Raw genomic sequence first — 15,298 nt, 5'->3', positions numbered from 1 at the left:
AAAGAAGACTGATGTCTGCATCAGCAATGAAACTGTCAAATAGCTGGGTAACTTTCATGGAGTCATATAAGTTATCTGAGATCTCAGAAGCCTCATTTCGCAGAGGGAAACGGAAGAGCGTTCCTTTGAAGTATTGCTCCTCGCTGATGACCTTCTCCCAGGAACAACTGTTCATTTGACTCATGATATTTTGAAAAGGCTGAAACTGATCTCTCAAGTTCAAAAGGCTCTCTCTGTCCTCTTCATCATTCAAAGACCATCGATAGCCTTCTTCATCCTCTCCAAACATCTTCTTTTGTGGGTCAAAAATGGCTAGGTGTTCAGAACTGAACTGAAGTCTGTAAAACACATGGCAAGTTCTGTAGTGCAAAATTGTAAAACCAGTGGTAAGATGCTCTGTAGCCACTGATCTCGGTGTGAATGTCTACAAAACTGGAAGAATTTATGAGTGTATATAAGCAGTAGGCTATTTTAGAAAGGAAAATTGAGAAGATGAAAAAGAGGAATTAGGGAGTTATGAATAAATTATTGGTATTGTTAGATCAGGTCCCCATGCCAGACAATTAGGATCCAGCCCCGGACACCAGATCCCATCAGAAAATATCCTTTCCGGTAACAGAACAAATAGTCAACAAGCTGTAGTTACCCCAACCCCACTAACAAAAGATGCAGGACTCTAACCCACAGTAGATGCGGGACTCTAACCCACAATAACAGCAGGTTTCTGTCAGGAAGTTAGGAAGTTGACCGATGGAAGCCAGAAAAGAGCAGAAGCAGGAGACGAAGTAATGATGATAAAAAGGAGCAGAGTTTATTGAATAGTCTTAGTTGCGTATGTCTCAATGCTCAGACTTCGTCTGGAGAACACAAATTCAACAAGTACTGTTATACCAAACTGGTTCACAACAACATCCCATAAACCTTGAGTTTCCATAAACATTCCCTTGTATCTCTTATTCATGAAGACAAACAGCCCTTAAAGCTACACAGTCATAAGGCTAAACAACAAAGGAAAAATATATATATAAAACAATTATAATATAATATGAAATACTAATCAATTAATGAATCAATAAAATGAATATATAAATGATTATAATGATTATTATAAATGATTATATGATTAAATGGAATAATAAAATGATGAAATGATTAATGATTCTAAATGAATAAAGAATAAATGAAGAATATATAAAAAGAAAGCAAAACACAACACAAATGTATGGTTGCTCTGAGGCAAAACACACACAGTTTGCATTTGAGGATCGTCAGATCCTTCAGTATTAATAATAATATGTAAATAATATGTAATCATGTAATCCATAAAATAAATAAATGTCTTTTTATGAGTATTTTAAAATGTAATTCAACCATTTTTTACGTGTACTTACATTTTTTGAATATGATTATATAATCCAGATTACATGTAATCAGTTACTACCCAGCTATGACAATAAGCTATTATTACATTTATTTCTATCCTGAAATCAGTGCTTCGAGTGAATTTAGGAGTCACAATTTGGGGATTGATTTAATATTATATTTAATAGTTAAATGTGACTCATAAATACTTCATAAATACTCCTAAACACTTACATGCACATTTTTAAGGCAGTTTTAATGACATTTTTTGTAACTTCATGCCCTAACTGACAACATAACTATGAGTAACTACATATTCGTAGTTTAATTTGGGTTTGAAAATGAAGCATCGCTTTAATATAGCCCAAAACAACGCACATAGTATAAAGGCTGACAGAACAGGAAGATTAGTTTTTAGCCTGACAACATCTCTGTCTGGGTTTGGACTTTATTTTCCATGTTTTCCCCCAAGCCATAGTTCCTGTATTTCCTTATTTGGTCTCCTTCCTGTTCTTGTTTAGTTAATTGATTACTCCTTCACCAGTTATTAATTATCAAGTGTATTTAAGTTCCTTTGAGTGCCTTTCATTAAAGACTGTTTAAGTTTATTCCTGTGTCTCCTCGTTTGACTCACACCTGTGAAGTTGTAGTGCACTTCTGAAAAGTCTCCCATGTGATGTGCTCATAAACACGTTCCGGGTCTAAATGTTTTTAACGCGTTAAACTAAACAAATTAATGAGAAAAACTCATTATGCCCCTTTAAACATAAAATCTGTAAGAATTTTAAAAATCAGCAAGAACTGCAAACAAACTTTTCTGATAACTACAAATCAGTGTTTTACAGCACTAGTATTTTCACCAGCTAAAAAAGTCATTGAATGAAATTTGTATGAAATGAATGAAAACGTACAATCTGTTTAGAAAAAATAAAGAAAATTTCAAAAAATTTAGTTTGATCATTAGTAGCTTAGGTTACATAATGAGATATATAATTCAAAGGGCACCTATTATGCAGAATCCACTTTTACATGGTGTTTAGACATACAGTAAATGTGTGTTAGCAGTGTGTGAACACAACCACCCTACAATGATAAAAAAAACCACCCTCTCCTTATTTTTTAAATCCCCATTAAACCCAAGCAGTCTCAATAGGCTGTTTTGATTTTCAAAGTAATATAATGTCACATTGTTTAGGCCCTGCCTACTGCCATTGACTGACAGTCCTGTATTATAGTAGTTTCTGCCCTTAGTGAATTGTGTTGGTTGTACACTATCCTCCACTTTGTCCGTGCTCGAGGAGCTATAGCGTCAACAACGTCCTATAATCAATCCTAGTGTTGTGTGTTTGGATGTAAGACTGAACATAAGAGTCTTCATTTTCTCCTAACATCTGAGCCACTGAAGACACAGTGGGATACTCTTATTTTTTAAGGTAATGTGGCTCAATGTCAACCTAAATACCTGTACGCCTGTGCTAATCATCTCACTTCAGACTACCTTGTGATTGTCATTTCGTGACATGCCTTGTGATGACAGGTCAGCTCATTTGCAGGAATATGCAGCTCATTTGCATTTGAAGTGGTACACACCAAAATCAGATGTTTCCAAATGTTATAATAAATGATCTGTGGGGTCTTTTGAGCTGAAACGTCACAGACACATTCTGGGGACACCCAAAACCAATTTTTCATATTGTAAAAAGACATTAACTGACATATTTTGATGTTGACACTACATTAATAGTCTGGTAATGTAGCATATTTTACCTGTAATATGATAAACAGAGTTGAAACCAATCCCAAATCTCCCAACTTTTGTTGGGTCATCCTTCTTGATGCTTCTGCCAACTCTCTGAATACCCTCCCAGTCTTCTTCTGAAAAGGCTGCATCATTGAAGGAATACAGAGCAGGCCCTGCCAGATCAAAGTTACATTTGGCTGATCATACAATGATCATACAAAAATAAAAAGAAAACAACAACAGTCTTTTGCATAGCACAGGTTTTTTAGATAAACAATTGCAGATAAAAATAAATCATGTCTTCCATTCTGAATGTACTGTATGCACTTATCTGCAATCATTTTTTTTGACTCAACAGTGTGACCACCCATTGAGTTTGTGATACAACAATGATGACTGCTTTTCAAAAGAAGTGAAGCACAAATCTCAGTTACTAATGGCAAAGTGTATCTAAAAGTTTGATTTAGTATAAGAAGTACACTAACTTGTAGAACTCAAAACTTCATTGCATTTACAAAACAGAAGACAAGCTGCAAAACTCCTGAAATCATCATCTGACATTCTGTATCAAGCAAATGCAAATACCTACAGTGTAAATTCAAAATTTGAGTTATTGACCACCAGTGAATCTACCATTAGAGTTTACAAAAAAATTGATTCAGCTCTTGTCCAAAATGTAAATGCCTTTTTAAACACCACAGTTGAAGCTCCTGCATCATCTGCATTCTTTCTGATATTTTATTTTATTTTATTTTATTATTTTTTATTAATGCAGTATTATTTTTTTTTTTCATTTCAAATATATATTTTTATTTTTTACCTACCTTCAATATTTGTCCCCCATCTGGGTACCTTCTCAAAATTTCCTTCAAGTAATCAATGAACGGTGGAGACGTAGCACCAAATTTATTTCTACATTGAACAATGTAAACTTTAAAAAAAAATGTCACAAAAAATACAAATCAAAAAATGTTCAATACAAATCAAATTAAATTCAAAATGTTAAATTTTACAAAATGCTTGGGATTATTGCTAAAACATATTGTTAGTATTACTGATTTTTTCCCATAAACTCCTAAATACTAACAGTTCACTTTTAATCAGATATTAAATCATCTTAAACATAAAACATGCAGTGAATAAAACCACTTACTTCTTTTTCTTCTTTTGCCTTGATGCTGAACTCATTGTCCTTCTTTTACAATCTGCTGTGTGGTGAAAAAAGCTGTTTACAAAAAACAATTAACTTCCAAAAATTTGAAAAGAAGCATTCTTTTGAACAGTTGTTCTTATTCCATTGTCATTGTTAAAATACTTCCTTGTGTTTTACATTGCTTCCTTGGGTCTATTGTAACTTATGGTTGCCAAACAGTTAATAGGTTTACACACACCTTGCAGAATCAGGAAAATATAAATAATTTTATCAATTTAAGAGTGAATATAAAAAAATGCATTTTGTTTTAATATTTTGTACTGCCCAGAATAAGCAATTAGGTATAATTTCACAAAACAGATGTTTTGGATTCTTAATAATGTGTCTCATAACCTGAAATAAGCCATGACTGCTTAATGCTATGTAATAGTTGGTTATTAATCCCTTGTTTTTCCTAAGCAGTTAAACTTCCCACAGTTTTTTTGGCACTGTTACTTTATGCATCCAATCCCTTATGCATGTGTTTTTTTTTTTTTTTTTTGTTTGTTTTTTTTTGTTCCTACTAATTTTCATCTCTAGCAGTTCATCCAGTTCCCAGTTCAGTTTGAAGCACAAACACATGTTCTGGCCTAAATGCCTAAAGTACATGACAAATAAATTAGTCTGCATGCACAAAACTATAGCAAAATTTATTTACATGTCTCAACAGAAAATGTTATTCTATGTGTCCATGGCTCTGGCTTGCTCGAAATTAAAGTTCAGTTAATTTGTTCCCTTCTTGTGTTGTACAATCTACAATTAAAGTAATTGAGTTCCATTTTGTGAACCTGCTCAAACAGTCACTTCCCTGAGAACCAGCTCCAAAGAACTATTCGTTTAAGAATCTGATATCTATTCCCTGCAAGTTATTTTGTTATAATTAAATTTTATTTATTTTTGTTTGCAAGTTTCAGTTATTTATTTCTTGTTTTATTTTCCATTTGCTATGTTTTTTTAATGTGTTTTATTTATTATTTTCTCTCCTATGCCATGCCTTGTTACTTTGTGTTTTGCCTTGTTCATTGTAAGTCTACTGCCCTGTATCCTGAGGTTTCCTAGTCACTGACTCTCACTGCCTGGCAGCAAGTGTAAAGCCTCTTGGTCTGTGAGCCTCAGGCTAGAGGCAAGGCTGGTACTACATCTGAGAAATCAAGTTTCTGGTTTCTGCATGGTCTTCCCTGCCATTATCCTGCTTGGTGCTCCCTCTTTCTCTGCATCCCTCAAGCCTTTTGTCATTGTGTCATTTGCCCTGCCCTAACTGTTTTAACTGTGTTTCACACCTCACTCTTCTAGTTGTGCCTTGTGTACAGTCTTGTCAACAAAACACCATCACTACTCATTCTGCATCTGGATCCCCTCTCTTGCAGATCTGTGACAATATATTTCTTCATTTCTTATTGTTTCTGTCTTTAAATGTAATATTTACATTGCCAGTTACATTTTTTATTTATTTATTTTATTTTATTTTTTCTTTTTTTTGAAAAATGAAACTTTTGTGTTTAAAAGTTGTTCTAACCCTGCATGTTTTTTTTTCTTCTGCTGAACACAAATTAAGATATTTTAAAGAATGTTGGTAATCAAACAGTTGATGGTAGCCACTGACTTCCACATTTTTATTTATTTATTTATTTATTCCATACTATAGAAATTGATGGCTATGTACCGTCAACTGTCTGGTTACCAACATTATTTAGAACATCTTCTTTTGCAATCATTGCATTTATATTTATATACTTTTTAATAATATTTTAATAATATTTTCCCCAGAAGACAATATAAATTCACTTGTGGACTATATGTAAACATATATATGTTATATAAAGTAGCTTATCGGGTGCCAAAAAACTCTTAAACTTATATGAAAGGAACTAGTGATAGGATTTATGGCTCTTTGAGGGGATCCGGATCTTGGCGATCCGTTCCTTTCAAAGAGACGTTCAAAAGAACGGCTCTTTTGGCTCTTTTTAAGTATTTAGTCAGTTTTAAGAAGCCAGCTTGGGGGCATCTCAGTTTATCCTGGAAATAATCACTGGGAGGAATGATGAGGTGAGATTTGTAGTCAAATAATTAAAACTCAGATATCACACACCAATATCTGAGTTTGAATTATTCTGAAATATTGATTATTACCTCATTTGTCATGTGTGGACTATATTCCATAGGGTTGCACAACATCCCTTTGCTTAGACAGTGACATCACTATTTTGGATTTACCTTTAGTACAAAGTGTGTGTATGTGTAAAGCTATGTTGACTTATGTTATTCATACAATACCTACTCACAAATAAACATCAAAAACAAAGCCGGCTGCAATGAATTTCTGTGCAAAACACACTTCCACACAAGAACATTGTTATCACACAAAAACATTTTGATAGAAAACAAAAAAATATTTAAAGTTTTAAATATATACTGTAGATAAAATTTGGATAAATAAAATGGAAATGTCTACATACAGTCCACTATTACTACTATTACTACTGTAAACTTAGGACATCGGCCCCTTCAAGTCTTAAATGAACAATAACAAAGTGGGCTGCAATGAATGTCTGTGCAAAACAGCTTTTAGTGAAAAATTTCTATACAAGAACAGTATCACAAAAGAACATTTTGATAGATAACAAAAAATATTTAAAGTATTAGACATATACTGTAGATAAAATTAGAATAATTTGTGTGCATCTGTGTGAAACACGCATAGGAAAAAAAGAACGACAGAAAGAACAAGCCCCCCCCCCGCCGCCTCCCAGCCGCGACTCGGCTCCCATCGTTCATGTTTATGAGCCGTTCAAAAGAATCGGTTCGGTCGCGAACGTCACAACTCTAAAAGGAACTCATAATAGCACAAATGGAAGTATAAACATATATACAAAATAGAGAATGCTGTAGTGGTTTACTTATGCTTTGCATCCGCCAAAGGTTTAGTAAAGCCATTCAAACAATGAAATAGAAAAAAACTCTGAATATGTTATATTAGCATAATATTATATTACTAAATATTGATATTATTAAAAACTTGCATTCTCATGTAACTCCTGTATCTTCTGCATGCGGTTATCTCCTACCTTTAATAGTACTTATGTGGTCATGATGATGATGCTTTCACTCGCACTGCAGAATGAAAGGAACGCGATGAGAATGACTGTTAAACCCTCTCAGTGAACACAGATGGTTTCTGTTCTCTGGAAAGAGAAAGTTTTGCGAAAATGAAACTTACCCTCCTCCTTCACTCTTGTGTTCAGCAAAAGACTTTGAGAGGAGGGAAAATTTGTTTTCACTCAGTAAATCACAAGTAATTTAAGTAACCAATCATATATATATATATATATATATATATATATATATATATATATATAATATGGCGAGGGAAGGTGATGACATCTAAACGACTATAGAAATTGTAGTCTGGTATAGAAAAAAATAACTGAAGGATGCAAGGATTTTATTTACGGTGGCAAAAATAACTTTAACAAATGTAATTGTGCTGAAATCAGTATACGACATTTATTACGACATTTATAACTACATAAGCAAATATAACTGTAATAATGTTCTTGCCGTTAGACAACTTTTATTTTGATAGCATGACAGACTGCTTAGGCTACTCTATGGTTTCCACGAATGCGAGAAACTGATTCCTTTCCTTTGTTTACAGTGTTACCAGCTTAGCTATCATGCAGTTCGTGATTTTAGCACAAACCTGAAAATGCTTACGTGCATTATCTACGTGTTATCATTCTACATTAATGTCAGTTCATCAGTGGTGATTTAGGCTAGCATATACCAGCACCACATGAACATAGAATCATGAATCGTGCATAGTGAATAATGTAGCGAACTAAGATATTAATAAAAGCTTCAGTGATGTTTTCGGAGGAAACGGTATTGAAAGGGGTGAGTTTGCATGCTTGCAATTGCTCTTCGATGTTGCATAATCACGAACAGGATGAACGCAGGAAACTTGCAAATCTGTCTCGGTACTCTCCTCACAATGTTTCCCCTTTGTAGTTCACACTTGCGTCATTCATTTTTGCTTGTCTCTTGTGAATAATGCAACAAGGGGATATATAGCATAGCCTGTCACGCCCAGTTAGATAGACACGAGAACATCTTCAGCTGTGATTGTTTGCATTTGACATCCAACATTTTGTATGTCTAATGACAGATGCGGTCCTCCAGCCAGTTTTCTAGGAAGGAGATGTGTAAAATATTAATCAAACCCGCTGTGCTCAACAATAATCAATTGCAGTATGTTTTTTAAGCTATTATCATGATCTGGTTTTGCTAGATGATTGCTTACTATTTTAAAATATACGCGTATAAACGTCATAATCTGATTATGATATACTGTACAAAACGCAAATATAATATAGTTACACTAAGCCCGCTACAGATATGGTCAAAACAAACATTTAAATGAATAAAAAGCTACATTTACTATGTGTGGATGTAATATATTCTTCCCTGCTTTATTAAGCCCTTTATTAATTTCAAATAAATCAATATTTCTGCTAAATTTAAAGGAGGCTGAACGTTCTGAATGTTAAGCCATTGCCAGTACAACAGTACACACACATCAAAGGCAGCAGACCAGGAAATTACATTTCACCCTTGTAAAATCTGTATAAAATTTTGACATTGATAAAAATATATCTGCTAGGCTATATGATAACATATGTGACCCTGGATCCCAAAACCAGTCATAAGTAGCACAGGTATATTTGTAGCAATAGCCAACAATACACTGTGTGGGTCAAAATGATATATTTTTCTTTTATGCCAAAAGTCTTTAGTATATTATGTAAAGATCATGTTCCATGATGATATTTTGTAAATTTCCTACTGTAAATATATCAAAACTTAATTTGTAATTAGTAATATGCATTGCTAAGAACTTCATTTGGCAACTTTGAAGGTGATTTTCTCAATATTTTGATTTTTTTTTTTTTTTTTTTTTTTTTTTTTTTTTTGTACCCTCAGATTCCAGATTTTCGAATAGTTTTATCTCGGACAACTTTTGTATTATCCTAACAAACCATACATCAATGGTGGAAAGCTTATTTATATGTATAAATCTCAATTTTATTTTGGGGTCCAGGGTCACATATTTACAATTTAAATAATGCTCACACAGACAAAAAAAAAAGGTTATCATAGTGAAAATGTAGCTAGTAATCCTTAAACACAAGCTATTTGAAAGATTTTGTCAGGTAAAACTGAATTGTGATTAGTTATACGTTATATAGGAGGAAGCTATTTTAATTAGTTTTACCTTTGACAGAAAGAAATCACGTTGCTCCCATTTAATCAGTTTTCATTCATTGTATGTGTCTGAGTTGTATACATTTGTAAAGAATTGATTTAAAACATTCATATTCTGTTTTTGTTTGTTTATTTGTTTGTTTATTTAGAATAATTTTGTGGATATTTAACCTTCCTTGCCTCTTTCAGTGGACCGCCGACCGATAATGACCTTAAATTACACCTGTAATAAATGTTTGAAGCCACTGTAGAAAGAATTTTTACTTATAAATTGGATAATTTTCTCAAGTAATAATGACGAATTGGCATTAAACAAAATATTTTGATAAAAAAAAAAAAAAAAATACTCTATCCACCTTGAGACTGGGGGCCAAACCCTTACAATGTATAAATGGTCACCCTTGCTCTTATGTGAAAAAAAAAAAAATGTGGATAGTCTTAATTTGATTTCTGACTCTTTGGATTTTTGTAGTGGATAATTAATCTAAACTAACTTTGTTGATGTTTTTGTCATTAGGTGTGATGGATTTTGTTCAGCTCTGAGTCAACCAACATGTCTCACTCATCCAAGCCTCGATCCCACCCTTGTGGCCTTTGTGACAAGTCTTTTGCCCAGATATCCATGCTCACCAAACACCAGCAAACGCACAGTGAAGACAAGCCCTACAAATGCCCCTACTGCGACAAGTCTTTTACCCTTTCTTCTCGTCTGGTTCTACATAAACGCACCCATGCTGGGGAGAAGCCTCATACCTGCCGGCTTTGCTCCAAGACCTTCATCTCATCAGCCCACCTCGCCCTGCATCTGCGCTCACACACTGGAGAGAGGAAGTACAAATGCAGCATATGTTCCAAAATGTTCATGCAGTCGTCCCAACTTATGCGCCACAAGACCATCCACACTGGCGAGAAACCCTTCAAATGCCCAGATTGCAATAAATGTTTTGGCCGTGCCTCACACCTGAAAACTCATCGTCGGCTCCACACCGGTGAAAAACCCTTTAAATGTACGCTCTGTGAAAGAGCTTTTACGCAAAAGGCCGGACTTATTATACACTTGCGCTTGCACACAGGTGAGCGCCCTTTTAAGTGTGACAAGTGTGGTAAGGCCTTCCGCACGTCAGCCCATCTGCTTAACCATCAGGCTTTGGAGCTGGGCGAGGGCAGGTACATCTGTGCCACGTGCAACAAGGGCTTCAGGTCAGTGTCCATGCTAAAACAACACGAGAAAAGCCATCAGGGCAACGGGGCTCTGTGTTGTAGCGTGTGCTCGGGGGCCTTTCCTCACTCCTCTTATTTGCAACTGAAGATGCACTTACAAAATGGAGAGCAGCTCTTTCATTGCAAGGTGTGCAACAAAATCTTTGTGAAGATGTCCACTTTTGAGAAACACTGCAAAAAGCATCAAACAGACATGGACGAATGTGAGGACGAGGAAGTAAAAGAGGAAGATTCACATGATCCCCCATTTGAGCTGCACACTGCTGGATCCCCAACGCCATCGACGTCAGAAGTCAACACACGTTCCAAAACAAGAGCCAAAATTAAAAGTACAATGGAAAACTCATAAGAATGGACAGGCAGTCATTTTGTAACATTCACTTAATGCCTTTTTGCATTAATGATGTATGATATAATTATACTTTCAACTGCTCTTAGTATAAAATTACAATAATAATTCTCTGCATGCACACAGTACAGACCTATAGACCATGTACAGTTGCACAAAAACTTGCCTTTGCACAGCTTTATATATTTTATTTAATTTAATGTTTTTTTTCATTCATACTTATCAAAAAGTGGTACAGCACTACATCTTAATCAGCCTTGAAGTTACCAAGGACGTGTATCCATTTAGAATCGAATTGAGCATCACTGTAAAAAAAAACAATTTGAGTCAACTTAAAATAATTTGTTACCCCACTGCCTTAAAATTTTAAGTTCAGTCAACTCAAAAAAGTTTAGTCAACTTAAAATGTTAAGTTTTACTAAGTGAAAACTTAGTAACTTAGATATTTGAGTTAATTCAACTTTATTTTAAGGCAGCCAGGTAACAAACAGCTGTTAATTTTAACAAACCAATTTTTTTGTTTAGTCAACACATATATCTAAGTTGTCACTTAGTATCGCTTTACATTTAAAGTTGCCAAAACTTATTTAAGTTGACTGAAGTTAAAAATTTAAGGCAGCAGGGTAACATTATTTTAAGTTGACTCCACTGTTTTTTTTTTGGTGGTTCTTTTACAGTGATGTTTGAATTTCTATTCAGTTCCATCGTATTTAATTCCTTTATTTGAATTGAGGTGGCAGATAAACAGATTTAAAATGCTACATAAGTATTTTTATTTAGTTTATATGTTGTATAGAATAAATTAACTTTTGTGAAGCAGGGTGGAAGAATACTTTCTATAATGAATTTTATTGCGTTACAATTCTGTAAATTCTTCTTTGTGTCATACAAATTTAAAGCAATTGTATATAGTTTTGTGTGTTTTTTCTACTGTGGAGTACCCTACAGATAAGTAATTTCACTGTAGTAATTATAGGCTATACTGTTGTCATAATTAACAGTTGATAGTTGTGCACATGCACTTTTTGCTGCCGTAAAGTAATCCACTGTTTTCACACAATTTCTTTAGTATAAGTCAGTGTATAGTCACAACGGTTTAGAAACTGACAATTCAAGGTAAAGAACATACAGCTACTTCAAATTCCAACTCCACAAACTGAAATCTAAAACTTACTATTGTACATACTATATCTAAAAATATAAGAGAATTGAGACAAACACAAAATACAAAGCCACAGTAAGCTCTGCAGATATCCACAGAATCAAAAGGACTGTCATTATTAATAATATTCTGTAAATGTCCATTTATTTATTTATTTTTGATACTAAGATTGTATGAGTCGTTTGCATGGAACCAGCTGACTGCACACTATGTCTGAATCAAACAAACAAAGCAAAACAAAAAAAAAAAAAAAAAAAACAATTAAGTTGTGGTTTGTGCACAATGACTAGGCAAAGTCTGAATGTTTTTCCACGTTTTCTATGAAGATCTTCCCTTAAAATCAACAAACCACATCTTAAATTTCATAATGCTCTTTTTTTTTATGTTTCACAGTGTTTAAGTTATGTGATATAATGTGCAGTCAGCTGGTTACAGATAAAACAAATGCTTGCACTTAACCCACAATACACAAATGGTTGGTCAGCTTATGCAAGGTTATCATAATTATCAAGTGTATTATGCAGTGAACAATGTTTGGGTTCTTCTGCAATACTGTTGTTGTTGTTTTTTACATTTATTTTAAATGTAAATTTCTCTGGTTGTTTCCATTTTACTGTTAAATTTACATCGTGTGTTGTTCCAGAGCCACACAAGGCAACATCTGTGATTGACATCTGCCTGGGGTCATCATATTTAAGCAGCAACATAATTTGGAAGATGTATTTTGCAACCAGTTGGTTTCTGGATTGAATCTGCACAAAATCAAAAAACGGTTTTCTATTGCTTTTGACAAAAACAATTTTCAAATGTATTTATGTATGTATAAATGTGTGTTTACTGTCTACTGTTAATTTCTGTTAGTTATTTAAAAAAACTAACTTAGGGCAGGTGCCAATAATGTGTGACATTTACTTTGTTACTTTCCATAAGTTAGTTTTGGAAAACAAAAAATGTTGTTTTATTGGTGGTTATTTTGCATTCACTCAAATTCATTTTTAGTGAAAAAAAAAAAAAAAAAAAAAACTTTGTTATGTGCATCCAACTTTATAATAAATGTAATAAATGTTAACAAATGAGTTGTATAACCCAATTCTTTACTGAAAGATGAGCGATGGATAGTGTGTATGGTGTTATGCTCTTAAAATGTTATTGCTTGATAGCAACACTAGATGGCGCTCGGTGAATTGTAATGGGAAGAGCTGTGCGGTGATGGGTGTTAATTTGTTGGGGCTCGCTCTCTCTGTGTTGAGCTTACGTTAAGCAAAAATGTGCTCTTTAATTAAAGAGAAGAGTTATGGTACATCTTCATGATGCTTCTAGTTTTAACAAATCTTGCAGCATCACCTTGGTTTAAAAAAAAAAAAAAAACTGCACACAAAAAAATGTCCATCTTAGCGAGTATTCAAGTAAATTACATATTACATACTTCCCTGTGCTGTGTGTAAAGTATTGCGCAACACAATTTAAAAAATAAATAAAAAATGCACTGACTGAGCAAACATTTAGGTGAGATTAAAAAAATAAGAAACTAAGGGGGAATTCCCTCCCATTTCCCTGGCTCTGTCTACCACAGGACTGTTGAAGCCGAGCAGTTATGCATTTGAGTCAGAAGACTACATCCATTAAAGTAAGTTTTGATATTACTTCAAATAATAAAAATGGGGGCATTTGTTGATTAGTGCTTTTTTTTACATCACAGAAATTATATTTTAAAGTATATTAAAAAGAAAAAACAATTTTAAATTGTAATAATATTTTTCCAATATTACAGTTTTTTCTGTATTTTTGATCAAATAAATGCAGGCTTGAATAATGAGCATAAGAGACTTCTTTCAAAAATCTTAAAAACTGTAATGCATCCAAACTTTTACTGTGTACAGTTCAACAGAGTGCAGGCAAAGACTGCATTTCAGTCATCACTGATGGGTGGTCGAACGTCCGGGTACAAGGAATTATCAAGCAAGGCCTTTGGGGATGGGATGGGATATGGCAGTCATGCCAGCACGTATCTGCATCTACCTGGTGGAAAGGACTTTGTGGATCTGAGGCCCTGGCACTTGTAGCCTCTACCATCCTTCAAATTCCACCAACATCAGCCGCCTCTGAGCGCAGCAGGTCACTGTTTGGGAAAATATACACAAAGGTCAGGCTCACAAACGCAAGGGTTGGAAAACTGGTGGCCATCCGGGCAAACCTATACAGCTTTTTGATCCTGAAATAGAGCCATCCTCCAGACTTGGAGAACGTTGATCCTAGTTGAAGCCATTGAGACTTGAAAGGATTGAGAGAAAAATTGCAGAAACCAGAGACATTGAGAGAAAATGCTTTAATTTTTATTTTGAATGGGACTTGCATGCATGTCACCTTATGGCCAAAGAAAATGTTTATATTTATGTTTGAATATAATGCAGTTTATATAAATCTCCCCAAATTTCTAATAAATTCCCACAAATGTATGTAAATTCCCATGAAGTTTCCAACTTGGAATATTTCCAAGATTCCCCAAATGAAGTTCTGGAAATTTTCCACTCCTTTGCAATCCTGTTTATGTGTTAAATCTTTTGAAACAATTTCTCGCCATACAGCAGTAACAAGTCTGTTTAACAGGAAATCTGTTTTACAAATCACTAAGCTGTTCAGAAATGGACAACACCTTGACTGTTTGCAGTCATTTTTGATAAATACCCTTAAGTACTTATCAAAACTTAAGGGATTTTTGATAATCCCTTTAGTTATATACAGTAATGTATATATACACGCACATGTTGTATTTTGTTGTTGCTTGAATGGCATTCAAGCAATTGACGCCGAATTGCCACTAATTTAAAAGTGAAAGTAAAATGTGCAAGGCTTTCTTCTATACAGGGTTTCCATACATAAAAAAAAAAATGTGACAGTGGACTGGCTTTATAAACCAAATATCTTTTAGTGGTTTCCATAATGCACTGTATTTTTGCAAAGAAAGCATTTTCTTCATTGTGAGATCAGCCTAACAAACTTGAGCAAAAA

At 34.0% G+C, this 15,298-nt stretch overlaps 2 protein-coding genes across 2 annotated transcripts; one reads left to right on the top strand and one right to left on the bottom strand.

Annotated features, from left to right (window-relative positions):
- Positions 1-4: 4 nt before the first annotated feature.
- LOC127157844 (sacsin-like) lies at positions 5-4,291 on the bottom strand (the record flags this gene model as incomplete). The annotated part of the gene is made up of 6 exons (XM_051101049.1): positions 4,257-4,291; positions 3,928-4,015; positions 3,758-3,829; positions 3,130-3,289; positions 1,212-1,231; positions 5-331 (listed from the first exon to the last, which is right to left on the bottom strand). Coding segments are annotated over exons 1-6 (702 nt in total), but the record flags the coding sequence as incomplete, so codon positions are not given.
- A 3,588-nt stretch (positions 4,292-7,879) lies between these two features.
- On the top strand, positions 7,880-13,492 carry LOC127157841 (zinc finger protein 239). Its single transcript, XM_051101045.1, has 2 exons — positions 7,880-8,189; positions 10,075-13,492. Exon 2 carries the CDS (start codon positions 10,111-10,113, stop codon positions 11,125-11,127), a length of 1,017 nt encoding a protein of 338 aa, XP_050957002.1. The 5' UTR covers positions 7,880-8,189; positions 10,075-10,110; the 3' UTR covers positions 11,128-13,492.
- Positions 13,493-15,298: the final 1,806 nt, after the last annotated feature.

This window comes from Labeo rohita, unplaced genomic scaffold, assembly GCF_022985175.1.
Source record: "Labeo rohita strain BAU-BD-2019 unplaced genomic scaffold, IGBB_LRoh.1.0 scaffold_122, whole genome shotgun sequence".
Lineage (NCBI taxonomy): Eukaryota > Metazoa > Chordata > Actinopteri > Cypriniformes > Cyprinidae > Labeo > Labeo rohita.
The sequence above is the reverse complement of the archived record's forward strand: the minus strand, read 5'-3'. Positions and strand labels throughout refer to the sequence as shown.